The 20,566-nt window shown below is 44.1% G+C and overlaps 1 protein-coding gene across 12 annotated transcripts in view; it reads right to left on the reverse strand.

Annotated features, from left to right (window-relative positions):
* IQSEC1 (IQ motif and Sec7 domain ArfGEF 1) overlaps positions 1 to 20,566 on the reverse strand; it is a 439,647-nt gene that overhangs the window by 104,063 nt on the left and 315,018 nt on the right. For all 12 annotated transcript variants that reach the window (XM_040359364.1, XM_040359365.1, XM_040359358.1 and 9 more), the window contains 2 exons: positions 19,621 to 19,900; positions 5,249 to 6,507 (listed from right to left, as the gene is read on the reverse strand). In XM_040359364.1, the coding sequence (XP_040215298.1) occupies positions 5,249 to 6,507; positions 19,621 to 19,900 (1,539 nt within the window). The remainder of the gene's footprint in view (positions 1 to 5,248; positions 6,508 to 19,620; positions 19,901 to 20,566) is intronic.

Raw genomic sequence — 20,566 nt, forward strand, 5'->3', positions numbered from 1 at the left:
GCCCACGTCGCCGTGTCATCGCCGCGTCATCGTCGCGGCGACGATGCGGCCACGCCCCTCGGGCAGACATGTACGGTGAAAACGGTTCGACGGACCGGTTTCATCGTACATGTTTGCTCGTTAGTACCCGGCCTAACTGTTCGCATCAGCGCAATTTGACATGCAATTTAACAGGTCAAATTGCATGTCAGATCACAGGCTACGGCCGGCAATAGCACTATCCCGAATAGTGCGATGCGACTTCGAAGCGCCAACTTTGCGGCGCCACACTGATTTCCAAAAGTAGTTCCTGCATTACTTTTGGCAACTTCGTAGGGGACTTCAATAGACATCTGTGCATGAACCCACACAGATGTCTTTCAAGTTGCCCCTGAATTAGGACTAAAATGCTACTTTGAAATCGCACAGGTTCAGATGTAATCCCACGTTTTTCAAGCCACGTTCATTGTGAACGAGATTTTGTTTGCTAAAACCACGTGAATCTTAAACAGCTGCCTTGTTATCTTTGCAATTATAATGTTTTGTTGCATCTTGGTGCTGCTGATCTTCTGCAGTTTCTTTGAAACCCCTTCTGTCTACAGGCACTCTCTCCAGTGCTGGCTGCTTTAGATTTCCTAATAGTCGCAACAGTGGATGATAAGTGCATAAAGTGTGCTCAAAGTACCACTTGTAGTCTCCATAGGAAGCCAACGTGAGAAAGTGAAAATACAAGCACACAACTTTAAGAAACTGATGAAGAGTTGTCCCCCTACAACAAACAGCAAGGGCCATATCCACATAGCGCGGCGCTTCTTTACGTCCGGCGTGGTGTATCTCAGATACACTATCTCAGATACACTACGCGGCCATAACTTACAGCGTATTTCCCGTATCCACAAAGAATTTGCGCCGTAAGTTACGGCGGCGTAGTGTAACTGTGTCGGCGTAAGGGCGCGCAATTCAAATGGATGAGATGGGGGCGTGTTTTATGTTAATACGTCTTGACCCGACGTAAATGACGTTTTTTCTGAACGGCGCATGCGCCGTCTGTGGGGGTATCCCTGTGCGCATGCTCAAAATTAACCCGCAACAAGCCAATGCTTTCGACGTGAACGTCATTCTACGCAAAGCCCTATTCGCGAACGTTTTACGCAAGCAACGTATTCGACGCTGGCCCGACATCCATATATAACATTGGCTACGCCTCATATAGCAGGGGTAACGTTACACTGAAAAAAGCCTTGCGGAAACGACGTAAAAAAAATGCACCGGCCGGACGTACGTTTGTGGATTTGCGTATCTAGCTAATTTGCATACTCGACGCGGAAATCGACGGAAGCGCCACCTAGCGGCCAGTGTAAATATGCACCTTAGATCCGACGGCGTACTAAGACGCCAGTCGGATCTAGCCCAGCTTCAGGCGTATCTTGTTTTGTGGATACAAAACAAAGATACGTCGGAGCAACCTAGCAGTTACGCGGCGTATCAATAGATACGCCAGCGTAACTGCTTCGTGGATCTGGCCCCAAGTGTCTAAAAAAGGACCTTCATGGCAGAATCAGCAGCTCCTTTATCTAGAGAGCATCCTGACTCTCCTGCTTGCCCCCTCCCCCCTCAAGGGAGGGGGCGAGCACAACACTCCACACCATGGAGAATGCCTCGCATTACTGTGTAGAGTTACAGATAGAAGAACAGGAAGTGAGGATTTCTCAGAAGAAATAAGGACATTTAAAAGCAAAATGGAAGGATGAGGTAAGTGAAGGAGGACTGCACTAAGGTAAAGGAAGCTATTTAGGGGGGAAAAAAATACCTTTACAACCCCTTTAAGCTGTCTGGCCTTATTCAGATCCTTGCATATAACACCCACCACTGGGGTTGCAGAATATGGCTGTACTCTTGAAAAATGCTGTTGCTTCTGTGATTAGGCGTGTACCTGTGCACAAATGTGCAATGTATTTCCTGAACCCAAAATGTTTTATGTTCAGGAAATCTGTTGTATCGTCTCACACAGGTAAATGCTGATGAGCAAAATAGGTGTTTACAAGAGCATGGCTATATACTGCCATTCACTTGTATGACAGGCTCTATGCAGCACTTGTGGATCCCCGGATGCGGGGAAAAAAAACAGAATTTTATGCTGGGTGCAAAAGGCATTAAAGTGGAGTGCCACCAAAAAATTGAACTTCCGCTTTAAGTGAAGATGACCCCCTGACATGCCAAATGTGGCATGTAATTTTTTTGTGGGGCATCCAGCATCCACTTCCTCCCGGGGCTCCGCGACGCCAGAAAGAAGTTCACCTCTCCCCCTCCCTCCGTGCGATCTTCTGAGACACGTCACAGCTGCTGACTTTTATATGGGTGAAACTCCGCTTTAATGTTGTCCAGTTTTGACACAAGTGAACAATCTCAAGCCTTGGAACTTTCTCTCATTGTGAATGACACCAGAGAGGCACTGAACTGCTATAGTTCCTGACACAGCATATAGTACATAATCTGCTTTGAATACAAGGGACAAGCTTTAAAGGCTTGGGAGAAATGAACTCACATTAGTGTACATTCTCTTTACAACTAGTCACACTATTGTAGGCAAGATTGTATTATCTTTTGAATCCAGCAAAATACAACTAGTATGGTAGTTTACAAATCTGTTTTAGCTTACCTGCAGTTTATTTTACAACAGCGTTTTAAGCTTTTAATTCACAATTGCACACATGATTATGCTGTACACAAGAATACATCTTCAAACATACTAAGCAGCTTGAAAAACACAGTGGAAATAGCAAGGATTGCTCTCATTTCAACAGTACAGTACTTAACGGCACAAAGAATCCTCATGTGTTTTCACCAGAAGACCTCTACATGCCTTTCAGGTGTCTAAGCACTGACATGTAATGCAGTGGGAATAGCTTTATTCTGGCAGTTGGAATTGATGGGGGCACGGATACTAGGATGCAGCAAGCATTTTGGAGTTTACATTCTAACACAACAAACAGATAACAGCCAATTTCCTGCGGCATGATCTGTGGTTAAGTGCAAGATATTAAAACATGCTTCCTTCCTTCCTTCCATCATTTCTAATCACACATTCAAAATCACTGAAAACCAACACACCTTTAAAAACGAACCCTAACAAAGATGGTCTCTTATTTGCTCCCTTTTGGTCTGTTAACCTTTCCTACCACCTAACATATATTTGTGAAATTAAGAAGGATGGGCCTCAAATGCTCAAACATTGCACAAATGTGTACATGGCGGCCAAGATTTCTGTGCTGAGAACACGCTCACTGCACACTCCCAGCAATGTGACTGAGTTGTCACAGAGAGCTCCTGGTCTCTAGTTATGATCGGAAGCCAGTGGGAACAGCTCCCAATCACATCAACACTGTCATAGCCAATAATTGTGATCACGTAATTAGGAAGTACATTCTGATTCCTATTCCTAAGACCCAGTTAAAAGGGCTGTAGTAAGCAGGTGGGAAATGGATTAAAATATTTAAATGAAAGTGTTTTGCTATATCTATTTGATAATTTGATAAGTGCATTGAATTACCTGTTGAGCCTGCCAGAAATCCAGTGAACTAATAACTTCCCATGCTCTCTGTTCTTGCTGCCCTCTTATCAATTACATTGCTCCCTGCTATATATCTGTAGACTACAGAACACCTCCCCCTATGTTTATTGAGAAGAGAGAGGGGAGTACCCTGTTTTCCTGATCTAAGGTGATAACATAGCTCCTTTGTAAATAAAGAATGGCGAGTCACCTCAGGACAGGAATTTACTATTGTTATTATAGGTTTTGTTTTGCTAGCTTTATTATGAAATTAGAATTGGTTAAACTTTATGGACTGTACTTTTGCAGTCTTTAACCTCTTTTGTTTTGACATTAATTCTCTGGCATTTTAGGCTCTATTTCTGGGATCAAAGGTACTAAAGATCAAAGGTGAACTCCAGACAAGCAGATATCAACACATGAAATACATACTGTATGTATCTACCAAGTGTTACATTATGTAATTCTGTTTAACTATTCAATTAAAGGAGTTGTAAAGGAAAATGTTTTTTCACCTGGATGCAATCTATGCATTAAGGTGAAAAAAACATCTGCTGCTGCCGGTGATCTGCCGATATGGTTTCGGCTAACGGGAAAGTTCCTGCGCAGGCGCAATCTGATCTGCCGATATGGTTCCGGCTAACGAGAAAGTTCCTTTAAGGACTGCGCAGGCGCAAACTTGCCGACGGAAATCTCCAAACCTCTGCCGGCATCCAGGGCGACGTGGATTTTGAGGAAAGTGGCCAGTCGGCCTCACTTCGATCGGACGGCTCGCTCCTCTCGCTGGGCCTCCTGGCTCTTTTTTTAACATCCTCCAATCCACGGGGATGTTAAAGAATGAGCCTGGATGCTGGGCGAGGTTCGGAGATTTCTCTCAGCAAGTTTGCGCCTGCGCAGTCCTTGAAGGATCTTTCACGTTAGGGGAACTTTAAGGACAAGTCACCGCCCCCCCCCCAATCCCCCGTTATACTTACCTGACCCCTCGAAAGTCCCGCGCAGTCCTGATATCCTCTTCGGCGTTCAGCCTGTCCGCTGATTGGCTAGAGCGGATGGATTGAGAGCAGCGCAGCCATTGGCTGGCGCTGCTGTCAATCACATCCAGTGACGCGGCGCGCCGAGGGGCAGGGCCGAGTGATACAGTGAGCGGCTAAGGCCGCTTGTGAATCACGGAAGCGCGCCTGCAATTAGTGACCACCATGCGAGCTCTCGCATGACTGTGGTTACTAATTGTGGGGAGAAACAGAGACAGCCGCCGAGGAACCCCAGAAGACATGGATCGGGGGCACTCTGTGCAAAACGAACTGCACAGTGGAGGTAAGTATAACATGTTTGTTATTTAAGTGTCCTTTAGTGACCCTTTAATACAGACACTCTTGCTAGACAGCACAGCCAGCTCCCTGATACCCCCTATAATTAGGCTGTAGAGCTTGACCAAACAAAATAGCAGCAGTAACATTAGAATTTTTTGAACGCAAAGTCCACAATGACAGCTTCAATATTTCTCTCATGACAGTTTTCCTTTAATGGAAAAGCTGTAGAAAGAACTTTTCAGGTGCTCCTAGGTGTAAAACAGAAGGCAAGGAACAAGATAATAAACTACAGTTGTAAAGAAGTAAAAATCGTTATTGGACAGAACTAGTACATTTGTAAGTCTGCTAAATGATCATAATAGAAAATTGTACATCATGACAAAAAAATACTGTTGGGAAAGTTACTTACTTGTTGAAAAGATTCAACCCAATTCTATAATGTCGTTTCCTGATCACATCATTGCTGAATGCTGGTGAATCCCAGCTATTGCGGGTCTCTTTATGATACGTCTGTTTGCTCAGGGTCTGCTCTCTGAGGCTGTCTCTGGAGGATTCAGAGCTGCAGTTTATGGTGTCATTAGAGTTAGAAGTACTATTTATGCTGTCATTGTCACCATCTGAATAATCAGATTCAGACTTACTCTGACGGTTTACAGTGCCATTAATGATCAACTGTGCATCAATTGGCCTTGGCCGATGGCGGGTTTGTTCCTCGTCTCTAGGGATTATCTTTGTAGGAATATGTGGGATATGTTTGGGACTTCCTTGCTGACTGTGGATGCTTCGTTCATACACGTGTTGTGTTTTTATAGATCCTCTTTCAGACCGATCACTTAAGTCCACTGAACTGTCACTGGGAGGTTCGATAGTAAGCAAAGGAAGATGGTCTATTCGTGATCTGTGGTCCTGACACTCCAATGACGGGGTGCTTCGGCAGCTTGTGTCAGTATCTAATTTATCGTCCTTGTGAGTCATTGACCAGTACTCTTGAGAAGAGTTCATAGATCTAAGTCTTAAGTCAGATTCTGTGCTAGATGGTCTATCCACAGACTGGGAAAGAGGAAGAGGAGGAGACAGTTCCTCCTCATCAATATACAACGTAACATCACTATACGATGCTGTCATTTCATCCAGTTTCCTGTGATCCAAATTATGTGCTTGCTTAATCTGACCGCAGGTACTTCTTTCTAGTTCCCGACCTCTGACTTGATCAGTTGCTTGTGCCTCATCTGCGTGTAAACTACGGCAGTTTAAAGCATCGTCAATAGACTCCGCAAGGGATTTGACTTGCCTGGAGAAAGCATCCTCCAGTTCTGTGATGGCATCAGCAAAATCACTGGACCCCGCTGGGGATTTTATAGATGTTGGCTCACCAAGATCCCCACAATCCGATTGCACAATACGGTGCCCTAGTTTTGTTCCATCATTAGACAATGACACCTGCTTTCCTTCAAAATAGGAACTGTGGACTTTCTCTGGCCCTTCAAAAGAGAACTGCATTCTCATATTGGACAACACAATCCGTCTTGACATGCGGTTTTCTGACATTGAACTTCGGAGCCTCTCAAAATTCTTGTTCATCTGATACTGCCGGAATGCAGTTTGTATAGTGCGTGCCGCATGTCTGGTTATGAGACGGCCTCCATATTTGCGCTCCAGCATTTCCACCTGAATGGGGGAAAAAAAATTACAGTAACTGCTATGCACTAATAACAAAAATCCTGAATGCCTCTTTATTGGCTACAAATGGGTATGTTTGCTCTCATAACCTTTAAAAATTCCCACAATGTAGTTCTTTTAAAATATTAAGTACAGGACCACCAGAAAATTTTATTAATCACAATATCCCAACATTAGATGTATGCCTAGCTTTATTATGTCTAGAGAAATAAAACATATTTGTGGAAAATGGGCTACAATAAAAAATACATCCAGATTAGTAAAGAATGTTTGCAAATAAAACCTTTCAAAAGTTTCTTTCTCCTACTGTATTTTGAAGAGTATACTCAAGCTGTCTCTTGACACAGGTCTATCTGCATAAAGTAATATTAAAGAAAATATCAATAACAACCTTCCCTTAGATGTGCATGCTCCCTAAGCTACCAAACAAGTGTCTGGCTGGGATAAGCAAGATGCAGTCACATCTTAAGGTATGCCTTTGTATGATGCCATAAAACATTGCAGACTTTTTTGCCCTCCTTCCCAGCACATTTTCTTTTGCTCTTGCTATATGACCTTTAAAGCAGAGTTCCACCCAAAAGTGAAACTTCCGCTGATTTGTCTCCTCCCCCCTCAGGTGCCACATTTGGCACCTTTCGGGGGGAGGGGAAGCGTATACCTGTCTTTGGCAGGTATCCTGTTCCCACTTCCGGGAGCCAGGGCCACGACCCATGACGTCACCGCTCAGCTCCCTCCTCCTCCCCTGCCGCTGGGCCAGTAGGACAGAGGAGCGGAGCCTCGCGCATTCGCAGTAGGGTTCCCGGCGTGAAGCCATAAGGCTACACTTCCAGGTTCCCTTACCCGCAATGGCAGCGGCATGCACCCCTGAAAACATCAGCTGTGGTGCCAACATCGCTGGACTCCAGAACAGGCAAGTGTACTATTATTAAAAGCCAGCAGCTGCAGTAGGTGTAGCTGCTGGCTTTTAGTTTTTGCAGCGGTGGGTGGAACACCGCTTTAAGTTGCTTGAACTGAATCAACCAGATATAACTAGCAGCATAACAAATTTCTGTTTATCACAAAAAATATTGTGGCTTCCTTCAGTATGGAACTGAGCCATAGGTTCATTTACATCCTACCAAAGTGAGACCATCACTTGTCACATATAAGGTTGGTCCAAAGATAAATGACCCTACCTTAAAATTACTATAATTACACTAAATAAAATAAATGTGAATTCGATTTTTCCCGCCATAATAATCATTGTTTCTTTTGTGAAGGTCAACAAAAGCCCCAGGGGGCAGAAGGCAATCATTCCTTAATTTATTTTTAAATTCTGTCACCCACCAGCCACACCCTTAGATCGTTGCTAAAACCTCTTTGGCTCTAGATCACTTTGAAGAGATCAAATCAAGCACATAAGAGCCTCAATCTGGCTCTAGTAAGCGTGGGCACCACTGCCTAATGTTCTACTATCCATTGGTGGACCTTAACAGTCAATAAAGAGATCCCAAACAAATATAGGTGAGGACTTAGGCCGTGTACACATGATCAGTTAAACTGATGAGAATGATCTGATGGACCATTTTCATCGGTCCAAACCGATCGTGTGTGGGCGCCATCGGTTATTTAACCATTGGTTAAAAAAAAGCCAACTTGTTTTAAATTTAACTGATGGATTCCTAACCGATGGGAAAAAAACGATTGTTAGTAGGCACAACCATCGGTTAAAAATCCACGCATGCTCAGAATCAAGTCGACACATGCTTGGAAGCATTGAACTTAGTTTTTTTCAGCACGTCGTTGTGTTTTACGTCACCGCGTTCTGACACGATCGTTTTTTTAACCGATGGTCTGTAGGCGTGACGGACCATCAGTCAGCTTCATCGGTTAACCGATGAAATCGGTCCATCGGTCCGTTCTCATCGGATGGACCGATCGTGTGTACAGGGCTTTAGGGGTCAGCCTCTGAGTCAGTATGAATAATATATGTTGGCCAAGTGGCCTTGAGTAGGGAAAATTAACTAGTCAAACCTTCATCCAAGTGGGAAAAACAGCGAGTCACAGCTGCTGAATGTTATATAGCCATCTCATTCCTATTCCTGCAATCACAGCACTTGGCAGAGGGAAGTCCTCCAACATAAATTTTCCTTGTGACTCTGAGATGCTATGCAAACGAATGCAGAAAACAACAAAGGAGGTCAATACTGGAGAATGCAAAACTGTGGAATGTACTCATTTGTTAAAGGAAGCTGAATGATAAGGATTATTTGTGATGCTAGCATGGTATTTTATCTGGATAAGTTCTTATCATTTTCACAGGGCAGTAATCATCTTATTGCTTATTGATGAAATATTAGCTCAAAATGCACTTCTGCATTAAAAATGTATCCCTTACAATGCCTCTGTTAGCAATATAAGCTACAGTATATATGAAAAAGTGTATTACAAAAAAATTGTTACATTAAGCCAACATCCACTTTTGACCATGGCCACCAATCATTTGACCACACAGTACATGTGTGTGTCACTCTTTAGTTCACAGGAAATTATACTTACTATGGAGAGATCAGTTCTTTAAGCTTGCCTCTCAGGCCAAAAGTTACCAGTCTTCCCCTGTAATAGGTGGTGGGAGAATGCACAAGATCTGAAGTCGGAGCCATGTCAAATATGGATTGATTAGTACATGACACAAATGTTAGTTTTATTACATTATATGTCCTTTTATAACCTACGAATCACTGTAATAGATGAGCCTTCTGTACTGGAAAGCCTAATTAAAATAGTATTGACAAGGTAGCTGTACAAAAGATTGGATTTAAAGTAATAAGTGACACTGTAATATGAAACTCCCTGTAGTGCACAATTTTTTTGTAGAATTATGAAAAGAAGACAATTAAATGGAGGCTATTATAGCATGCAAGTTTGATGAATAAACTAGAACACAGAGTACTAAGGCCCCTTTCACACTGGGGCGGGAGGTGCGCTAACTGTATAGCGGCGCTATTTTTAGCGGCGCTATACTGTCGGAATTGCCGTGGTATTCGGCCGCTAGTGGTGCGGTTTTAACCACTGCTAGCGGCCGAAAAGGGGTTAATACCGCCGGCAATGTGCCTCTGCAGAGGCGAATTGCCGGCGGTATTATCGTGGTTTCCCATCGCTTTCAATGGGAAGGAGCGGTGGAGGAGCGGTAAACACACAGCTCCTTCACCGCTCCAAAGATGCTGCTAGCAGGACTTTTGGAGCGGTCCTGCTAGCGCACCGCTCCAGTGTGAAAGCCCTCGGCTTTCATTTTGAGACTGCAGGGCAGGAGTTTTTCAGGCAGTATTTAGGCGCTATTTTTAGCACTAAAACGCCTGAAAAACTCCTCAGTGTGAAACAGTAACTGTTTACCACAGATAAAGAAATAGCTTTTCTTGGCTCTCGCATTGCATTTGCACATCAACATTGTTTTTTGTTCCACTTTCTATGTGATACAGCTAGCTGCATTAAAAGTCCTCCATACCATGACAGACTGAGTGTCAGCATATAGGCTAAATGTATTTGGGTACATTCAGCCTGCCCATACATGGTTCAAATCTCGGACGGTCCCTGCTGCACCAGCTGAAACTCAAACCGTCTGTGGCAGGTTTAAAGGTGGCATGTGGTGTTTATATAGGGGCATGGTTATTTATCCTACACTAGGTTATATATAAAGCTTCACATGTGAAGATTTGTATGTGGAGGACTTTACCAAGGATTTACTGTATAAACTGATTCATATGATTTTTTTATATAGTACAGTTAATGTTATGGTTGTATACGTACTTGAACAGATAGGCTTAAAATCACATCACACCAAATCGCAGAGGAACGCAGGGTGCATTCCTGTGAGATTCCTGGTGTGAACTGGCACTCAAAGTATTTCTAAATCTAAACCCGAAAATGTTATATTGCAGCTTACCAGTCCTTAGATGTGGTGGCTGTATTCATATCTTTTTAAAGGAATTTTGCCCTTTCGTAAGTGTCAGTTAAAAAGTAAGAGTCGGTTCACACAGGGGCAACACGACTTCCAGCACGACTTTGGGAGGCGACTTGGACACGACTTGAGTATGAATCATCAGGCAACTTGCAAGGCAACTTCAAGTTGCCTCCAGGACAGTACAAGGCAACTTCAAGTCGCCTCCAGGACAGGAGGCTTTCCAGTGACCAATCAAACAACAATCAGCTCTGTGGGAGGGAGGGGTTTGCCTGAGAAATGTATGTTATCTTCATGTATTGTTGCTTCAGTTAAAGCGGGGGTTCACCCTTAGAGGGCACTTTTACCCCTTAGATTCCTGCTCGTTTTCTCTAGGGGAATCGGCTATTTGTTTTAAAATATGTGCAGTACTTACCCGTTTACGAGATGCATCCTCTCAGTCGCTTCCGGGTATGGGCTGCGGGAATGGGCGTTCCTTCTTGATTGACAGGCTTCCGAGAGGCTTCCGACGGTCGCATCCATCGCGTCACGATTTTCCGAAAGAAGCCGAACGTCGGTGCGCAGGCGCAGTATAGAGCCGCACCGACGTTCGGCTTCTTTCGGCTACGAGTGACGCGATGGATGCGACCGTCGGAAGCCTCTCGGAAGACTGTCAATCAAGAAGGAACGCCCGCTCCCGAAGACCCATACCCGGAAGCGACGGAAGAAGATGCATCTCGAAAACGGGTAAGTACTGCTCATATTTTAATACAAATAGCCGATTCCCCTAGACCGAACGAGCAGGAATCTAAGGGGAGAAAATTTTTTTTTTTATAAATGGGTGAACTCCCGCTTTAAGACAGTGATCAGACTTCTGAGGCAACTTCCATTGAAATCAATGGGTACAAGTTGCCTAGAAGTTGAATTGAAGTAGTACAGGAACCTTTTCTGAAGTCGGAGCGACTTCAGTAGTGTGCATTAAGACCGCTCCAATCACTTCCATTGATTTTCTCAACCACACGACTTGGGACGACTTGGGGCAACTTCAAGTCGGATCCCAGGTCGCCCCAGTGTGAACCGGCTTTTAAGACAAACCATTTACTGTAACACTAAGAGCCGGTTCACACTGGGGCGACTCGTCAGGCGACTCAGCCGCCTGACAAGTCGGGTCCCATTCTATTCAATAGAACCGTTCTAATAGGAGCGACGCAAGTCGCTCCGACTTAGAAAAAGGTTCTTGTATGACTTCGGGGGCAACTCGGGGTGACTTGCATTGACTTCTATACAGAAGTCATTTTGCAAGTCGCCTCTGAAGTCTTCTTCAGGACGCCTTGCTGAGTCGCCCCCAAAGTCGTGCCGCCCCAGTGTGAACCGGCTCTAACGGGTGCTTACAATGGTCACTTTTTATTCATTTATGTAAAAACTTTATCCCAAAAATAAAATAAATAAATTCTCTAGCCCTTTGTAAGCTACAACTTCAGTGATTTGTAGCTTACACAGGGTTTTTCTTTTACTCCCAGCTACCTGGAACAGAGGGGGTATGAAAAGAAAGGATGTATAGTTATCTGCCTGTTATGCTGCTCCAAAGGCTTTAATATATTCTGAATCACTTATCAGAAACAAGTATGCAGATAAGGAGCTTTTTCTTATCTATGGGATCTGCATATAGCATTTACATCACATTTCTAGTGATAGTTCCCTTTAAAACTACCTGCGCCTAATTCATGAAAGCATTTGCACTAGTTTCAGTCACGTGCAACAAATTAGAATCTGTCACTATGGCAGCCATAGATTCTTAAAGATTTACTGCCAGTTTGCAGATTATGACACTGGTTATAATTAAGATTAGCTTTGAGCTGGTGTAGAGAGGCCTACCACTACTCAGAGTGACGGAAGCTGTATTTACTGTATATCCCTGTTCCCGTTCAGCTGTTGACTGAGAAATTTCCTGGCTCAATGCTAAAAGTAAACTAATAGTTTGGGTATATCATGTCATTACCCAAATATGATAAAGCCCATATTTGCAAATGATGAATCACAGATGAGATGGACCTGATGGTAAACTAGTAACCACGGCTGCAGCAGATGTTGAGTGGGGAGAGACTAATTGAGAACTGAGAGACTAGTTCCCCAGGAGGTCCACCTTGCTTCTGATTTACAGCGGATGGCAGTGAGCGAATTTAAAAGCTGTTATTGTACTAAAGAGCAGCTATGGATCCAGCCACTGTCATTTACTGCCAATCAATAGCAATGCGGACTTGATCAGAAAACAAGTCACTTAGTTCCCCTGTAGGCTCCACCCACTCAACTACAAAACTCCCCAGACATGCACATGTTTCTTTGACAGGAGTAGTGGTCGGGATGGAGCGCACTCAGGACAAGGGGTCCACGTTGGACACTGTAACCCCAATGCCAGCCTCCGACAGATTCATGTACCTGTTTCTGACAGGAAGGTGAATCTGGCGCAAACACTGACAGTTTCAGAGTGGAGGTTGGACTATGGTGACCAGATATCTCTGGATTGTAGGGGCGGCGCCAGGTGCAGGGCCGATCCATGGCTTGTGCTGAGGCAGAGGGGGCGTTCCGACCCGGGTGCCACACACTCTGGGATGTCAGGCCGGCTTCGCTTGCTGTGCCAGCTTTAATTTGAATTGCCGGGGGCACCGGCAGAATAAAAGTCCCGCCTCCTTGTTTGATAGACAACACACTTGTCCAATGCCGGGACATGTGCTGTCTATCATAGGTAGGGGCAGATCCAGGAGGCGGGACTTGTGTGGTGGCAGGCACCCGGGGATTCAAATTAAAGCTGTGACAGCGAGCAACGCCGGCCTGTATGATGATCCTGCCATCTCCACTCTTCCTCTCTCTTATTCCCCAACACAGGTGAGGCTGCATTGATGGGCACTGGTGAAGCTGCATTGCTGGGCTCTGGTGAGGCTGCATTGCTGGGCTCTGGTGAGGCTGCATTGCTGGACACTGGTGAGGCTGTATTGCTTGGCACAGCTGAGCCCTGCAGTTTACCATTTGCCAATAATACAACCCTGGATCCCTGGATTTCATTTTACAAATCTGGCTGCCTTAGGTTGGACAGAATTTTAATAAGTGTCTGCGACACTCTTTATGAATTCCCCCCAATAAGTACTGAGGCAATCATTGATCCAAACCCCTCAGTGGTCTACAAATGAGCACACTCACATGTGGATGGCAGAAAGTAAATTATGGACTTCCTTATTCATACTTAAAAGGGGCAGTTTTTGTTTATCTTAATGGATTCTATGCATTAAATTAAAAAGCCTTCTGTGTGCAGCAGCCCCCCTCAGCCTCCCTAATACTTACCAGAGCCCCATCTCTGTCCAGCAATGTCCACGAGTGTCTCAACCATCTAAAGTGTTTGAGACACAGCAGCAGTGCCATTGGCTTCCGGTGCTGTCAATTAAAGTCAGTTAGCCAATCAGGAGAGAGGGGAGTGGGGCCGAACCACGGCTCCGTCTCTGAAGGGATACGCGGAGCTGCAGCTCGGCTTGAGTGCCCTCATAGCAAGCTGCTTGCTGTGGGGGCACTCAACAGGAGGGAGGGGCCAGGAGCACAAAAGAGGTCTTGAGAAGAGGATGATCTGGGCTGCTCTGTGCAAATCCACTGCAACAGAGCAGGTAATTATAACATGTTTGTTAGTGTTATAGAAAAAAAACTAGACTTTACAATCACCTTAAAGGGTCACTAAAGGAAAAAATTGTTTTTGCTGAAATTACTGTTTACAGGGTATAGAGACATAAAAGTTAACTGATTCCTTTTAAAAATGATTAAAAATAAATTAAATTCAATCATATAATGTGCCTTTAGTTTCACTTTCGTTTTTTAAACTGGTTTCATGTTTATGTGAAGTAAAGAGACCCACAGAACAAAAACAAACAAATCCAGGGCAGTGTTGTTTTTAAAATGAATCTGATTGGTTCTGAGGAGTTTTAGACACACAGCTTGTACCAGAGTGAAAAGCTGCCATGAGATTTTTCATAAGGAGCCAGACAAGCAGGAAGTGTGGAGATCACAGCAGAATTACAGCAACTTCAAAGCAAAAACGAACAATGAGGACATGAAACCAGTACTGCAGTAAGGTAAAGGAAGCTATTTAGCTAAAAAAAAAAATTCCTTTAACGATAAACTCCCAGAATTCAGACAGCATGTGCTGGCATACTAGGGGTCAAGTCCAACAAAGTGAATGTCACCTCCTGGACTTATCGGTTTTATTTATATATGACAATTTTTTGGTAGCTCTGGGAGTACATACTCCTGGGGCTCTGAGACGAGAGACCTGTCTTCTCCACACAGCAGCTCTTCCCACCCCTCCCCTCTGCTGCCCATTCACTGATGGCTTTGTATTCTGTAAATGGCTTCACATAACACAAAGCACTTGGTGATTGGGCAGAAAGGGGAACTACAGCTGCAAGCGACTCTGTATCTACAGAGGCTAAGACCAAAAAGTCCAGTGTCAGAGCAATAGTAGTATGTGATAGCTTTACTACCAGGAGCTCCATAAAACTGTCAGTTGTAAAAAAAAAAAAGCTAAATTCCACAAGGTGACATGCACCTCGCTGGACCTTACTCACAATTAAAATAAAAAGTGCAGCACTAATAAACATCAGTCCCTAACATAAGCTACATGAATAAACATGTAGCAAGCATTGCAGAGCCCTCTCCTCTGCTAGACTGAGCAGTGATAGTGGGCTTTTCCCCCCACCCCAGATCAGTCCGCCAGGAGAGCAGGCCAGCGGTGCTGTAAAAGGGGAAAGTCAAGCTGAGCTGAGGGCTGTCAGTGTATCTTCCCCACTTGCCCCCTCCCTCTTCTCCTCTCAGCAGCATAGTAGATGAGAGAAAGAGCGGGTCTTACCAGTCTCATTCATTTCGTCTTCACCCCCCTTTCCTTGCCACAGAAAAAGGACCAATCAGGAAGCAGAGGAAAAGGGGCCAATCGGCAGAGAGCAAGGAGAATCTTGGGACATGTATTCCCAAAAGACAGGCGGCCCATAGAAGAATACAGAGCATGGACTACAGTGGCCAGGCTGCCCTGGACAGATAGGGGAGATTGGACTAAAGAGTTAGCCTGGGAAGAGGACAGAGAACCACGCTACCAGCGCCATCATGGAGCAAAGAGAGAGCCACGATTCTCCCAGCACTACTAGAGACAGAGAGAGAGGACTGCTCTGGGGAGTAACACCAGAGGAAAGAAGCACTGCCAGTATACAGTCCCTGCTGTGTCAGCCACCAGACTCACCACGGGCAACCCAGAGTGAGCGGATATTCAGTCGGAGGGATCATCGCTGTGATATCACTGGGTCTGGTGAGAGGGCTTGTCGGCCACTGTTTACTGCCATCCCTAAAGATTGAACTATTAGGAACTGCTTAACCTGCTATCTTATAGCCTTAATACTGCCTGCAGGTCTTACTGATGGCCACAACGCACACCAATAAACTTTTAATGATTAGCCAGTAAAGATCTAGGACTAAGTGCTGCCCCTAATTGCAACTATCCTAAGGCTCTAGCCTGCTTACCAGTTAAGATGGTATCTCACCCCTGTCTGTAACAGTATTAGGCTATCATTCTGAAGGCATTTAGAGTTATTATACACTGTTCATTGTTGATTTGCTGATTGATATATATTTTGATTCTGGCTAATAATATTTAAAAAAAAATGCTGAATGGAGCAAAGTACAGAGATACCCTCAAGGAAAACAATGGTTCCACAATGCTCAGGACCTCAGACTGGGCCTACGGTTCACCTTCCAACATGAAAACAATCTCAAGCACACAGCCAAGACAACATAAGAGTGGCTTGGGGACAACTGTTGACAATTGTTACATCATGCCCAAAAAGACTCAGGGCTGTAATTGCTGCCAAAGGCACGTTAAAAACGTATCCCCCCTCATTGTCTAAGACAGAAGCAAGCACAATTAGCATCTGCTGCTATCAAAGTCAGTGAGCCAATGAGGAGAGAGAGGAGGCGGGGCCGAGCCACAGCTCTGTGTCTGAATGGACACACAGAGCAGGGGCTTGGGTGGCCCTATTGCAAGCTGCTTGCTGTGGGGAAGTCAGAAGGCGTTAGTGGCCAGGAGCGCCAACAAAGGACCAGCGTAGAGGAGGATCGGGGGCTACTCTGTGCAAAACCTCTGCACAGAGCAGGTAAGTACAACATGTTATTTAAAAAAAAAACAAGACTTTAATATCACTTTAAGTACATGTGATATTTCAGTTTTTTCGTTTTAATAAATTCACAGACATTTCTAAAATTTGGAGTGTAGATTAATGAGAAAAAAATTAAAAGAGAAGTATGCTTTTTTTTTTTTTGCAGATCTATACTTACCTAGGTGGATGAAGCAACGGTCTGATGCTGCATCTGTCCCCCCGCAGGCTCCAACACTGAGAACCATAGATCGCTCAGTCTCCCCAGGCAGAGAGCTGGTGACCGTCAGTCACTGCTCTGCCCTCTCCTCGCTCCCTGGAGTGCTGGGCTGTGGAGGGGGCAGGGGCAGCTGGCTCGGGCTCTCAGCAGCTCACTGAGAAGCTGAGCTGGCTGCCGGTCCAGGTATGTGGGCAGATTCCGACTCCAGTGTCACAATCTTGCCCAAGCCTGGACCGGCTTTGTGGTGTCAGCAGACAGTGGACTTCAGCAAAACTAACTGCACTCCTGTGATACACAGCAGAGGTGCAGCCACACAAGCTTTGTCTGTACTTCTCCTTTAATGTAAACAACTGTAGCATCAGGCTGCAACATAAAATTGAAAAAAGTGAAGGGGGTCAGAATAATTTAGGAATGCACTGTATTACCGCTGATAGGACAGCATGTGTCACAGCTAAAACTAACTGAAAAAAAAGCCTTTTGTTATTTAGGTGAAAATTAATCTGATTTGTATGCCAAGGAAACTGGAAAAGAAAAACAAATCCATGGCCAAATATGTGCTGCCAGTGTACTCTATTACTGAGACTGAAATTTTCATTGTTCTTTAACAATATATACAGCTTTAAAGTATAACTAAAGTGCAGAGGGATTAGAACGCTTGTCAGATTTTATTGCGGTCTGTGCCCCTCGTTAAAAAGATTCATTCTGTCTATTTGTCCTGTTTACATTTATCATAGAAAGTAAAGGAAAATACCAAATTTTGGGTTGTCCCCAGAACAGTAATAGAAGGGAAATCTTTCAATGGGGACACTAGTTCTGGTGGCATGGGGGTCTCCAAGGAATTCCTTTAGTTTGCAGGGATTTCTTCTTACTTCCTGTTTGGATATGGGGCAGGAAGCGAAGGAAAATCTTTGCAATGGGAAACCGATGGCGAATAAAATGTGATAGGGAGTGTAACAATCCCTTGCTCTATCAAAAATTAATATATGCCTATAGTTCTACTTTAAGGTATTCCCTAAGCTGGTTATTTAAAGGATGTATGTATGTTCTACGTTGCCCTCAAAGCAAAAACATGAAAAGACCCTCCCTCTGCTGTATGTTATTTAAACAAAAAATGTCTGTTTGGCTACTATCCCTTAAAATGGCCAACAAGATCAGCCCCCCATAGACTTCAGTCAGATTCACCTCTAAGTTCAGGTTCACCACATTTTAAACAAGATTCGCTGAACCCTTGGCAAAAAAACCTGGGAGGATTCATCCATCACTAATGAAGGCTTTTTTTCTGGGGGTCCAATGTAATGAGTTTGTTTTTGTGACTAAATATGCTTAAGACTATGTAAATAGATAGCTGGAATAGAGAAAAAATACAAAGATTTCCATTGTTGATCTCCTTCTAAACATTCTAGTTGCCTGGCTGACTGAAGCTTTAATGATTTATATGTCACTCACCCAGAAAAACATTTATGCCGTGTACACATGATCAGTCAATCCGATGAGAACGGTCTGATGGACCGTTTGACCGTTTTCATCAGACCAAACTGATCGTGTGTGGGCCCCATCGTTTTTTTATCCATCGGTTAAAAAATGTGAAACTTGTTTTAAAATTAACCGATGGATACCTAACCAATAGAAAAAAAACGATCGTTTGTAGGCACGACCATCGGTTAAAAATCAACGCATGCTCAGACTAAATTAGGGGACGGGAGCGCTCGTTCTGGTAAAACTAGCGTTCGTTATGGAGATAGCACATTCATCACGCTGTAACAGACAGAAAAGCGTGAATCGTCTTTTACTAACACAAAATCAGCTAAAGCAGCCCAAAGGGTGGCGCCATTGGATTTGAACTTCCCCTTTATAGTGCCGTCGTACGTGGTTTACGTGACCGCGTTCTGACATGATCGTTTTTTTAACCGATGGTGTGTAGGCACGACTGACCATCAGTCAGCTTCTTCGGTTAACTGATGGAAAAATCCATCAGATCGTTCTCATCGGATTGACCGATCGTGTGTACAGGGCATTAAAGTCACAAAGGAGTTCACTCTTCTAATTTACATACATGTTCTGGATCATTGACTCAGACAGTACTGAAGCCACAGGATCAGCATGACAGCCAGGTAATTAGTAGAAATGGCAGCCTCAGTACTTTATTCATACAGGCTTCCATTTACCACACCCAATAATAATTGGTAGTACACATAAGCATTTATTCAGGTGTTCCGTCAGATATGGCGCCTCGTCAGAATTGGTAGCGGAAGTGACGTTCCGTCGCCGCCATCTTGCTACACCCCGCACTCCTCTACACTAATGATACACGGAGAAGGGGGCAAGCGGACATCTTGTTGCAGCCACCAGAGTTTTGCATCTCACATTTATTTTTAACAGTAAACGGAGCTCATGAGGTAAAATACAGTATTTAGAAATCCGACGGACTTGTTTAGATGTTGAATTTTAAAAGCACCGGCAAACCTGTTGATCTCACAGGTTTGCTAATGTGTCAGAACATCACTGCTTTTATAATTCAACATGTAAACAACCCGATGGATTTCCAAATACTGTATTTCACTATAATATGCTCAGTTTCCTGTTAAAAATAACTATGAAATGCAAAACTCTGGTGCGTGTAAAAAGATGTCTGCTTGCCCCCTTCTCTGTGTATCGTTAGTGTGGGATGTAGCAAGATGGCGGCGATGGAACGTCACTTCCGTTACCAATTCTGATGGGTTGCCTAATCTGACGGAACACAGGTAGTCTTTTCCCAGGGAGCATTACTTGTTAATAAATAATATTATTACCTGCTTGTCCTGTAGGTCTGAAGACAGCTCATAGCTCTCAGATAATGATCGGGAGCGTTTAATAGCCTCTTCTTCAGCTTGCTTGCGCAGAATGGATGTGGAATGCTGCAGCTTCGGTCGTCGTGATCTTTGCCCAGGAGATACTGAATAAATCCCGTAGGAAGGATGGTCGTACTGCTCAGGGCTGATCGACGAGCTGTGCGTTATTGAGCCTTGATGGTAACCTGATGAGCTGTCTAGTGAAGCACCTGTTTCACCTCCAGGGACCTCCCCTTCAACACTAGAAACAAATAACCAAAAAACAGTCATAAGTTTTTAAGAATAACAAAGACTATATCATTAACAATAGACCGAGATCCAACAGAAACAGCTTTAAAACGTTGTGCACAAGGCTATGGAGGATATATATTCCAATGCAAAGGGAAATGTGATAGATTTCATATCACCTGATATATGATTACTGAATGCAGGTTTCATACTATGAAATGGAAGGATTTCTACAGAACAAATGCAAAGTACTTGTACAGGGTGTGTTACTTGTGTCAGTCTTATCCAAAAGGTCAAAGTACTCACTGATCCTACAACTATCTGTTCATACATTTTTGGTCACAGTCTTAAAGCTGAACTCCAGAAAAAACACCAATTTATGCAGTTATGTATTTATATAAAAAAGAGTTCATAGTAATGAATTTTATTTTTAAATTCAGCTAGTGTAAGTATCTGGATTTGATTTGAGATCTGCCTCTTGATATCCTGTACAGCAGCATCCAAAAAAGGAGTGGAGGGGCAGGACTAGAGGGCAAATCAGCTGGGCACCATGCACGTGGGGTGACAAGGAGCTTGCTGATAGGAGGAGAAAGCATAGGGAAAACTCTTCGGCCTCGTACACACGGACGGACAATCCGCTGAAAACGGTCCGCCGGTTTCAGCGGACATGTCCGCCCGG

Source organism: Rana temporaria, chromosome 7, assembly GCF_905171775.1.
Source record: "Rana temporaria chromosome 7, aRanTem1.1, whole genome shotgun sequence".
Taxonomy (NCBI): Eukaryota; Metazoa; Chordata; class Amphibia; order Anura; family Ranidae; genus Rana; species Rana temporaria.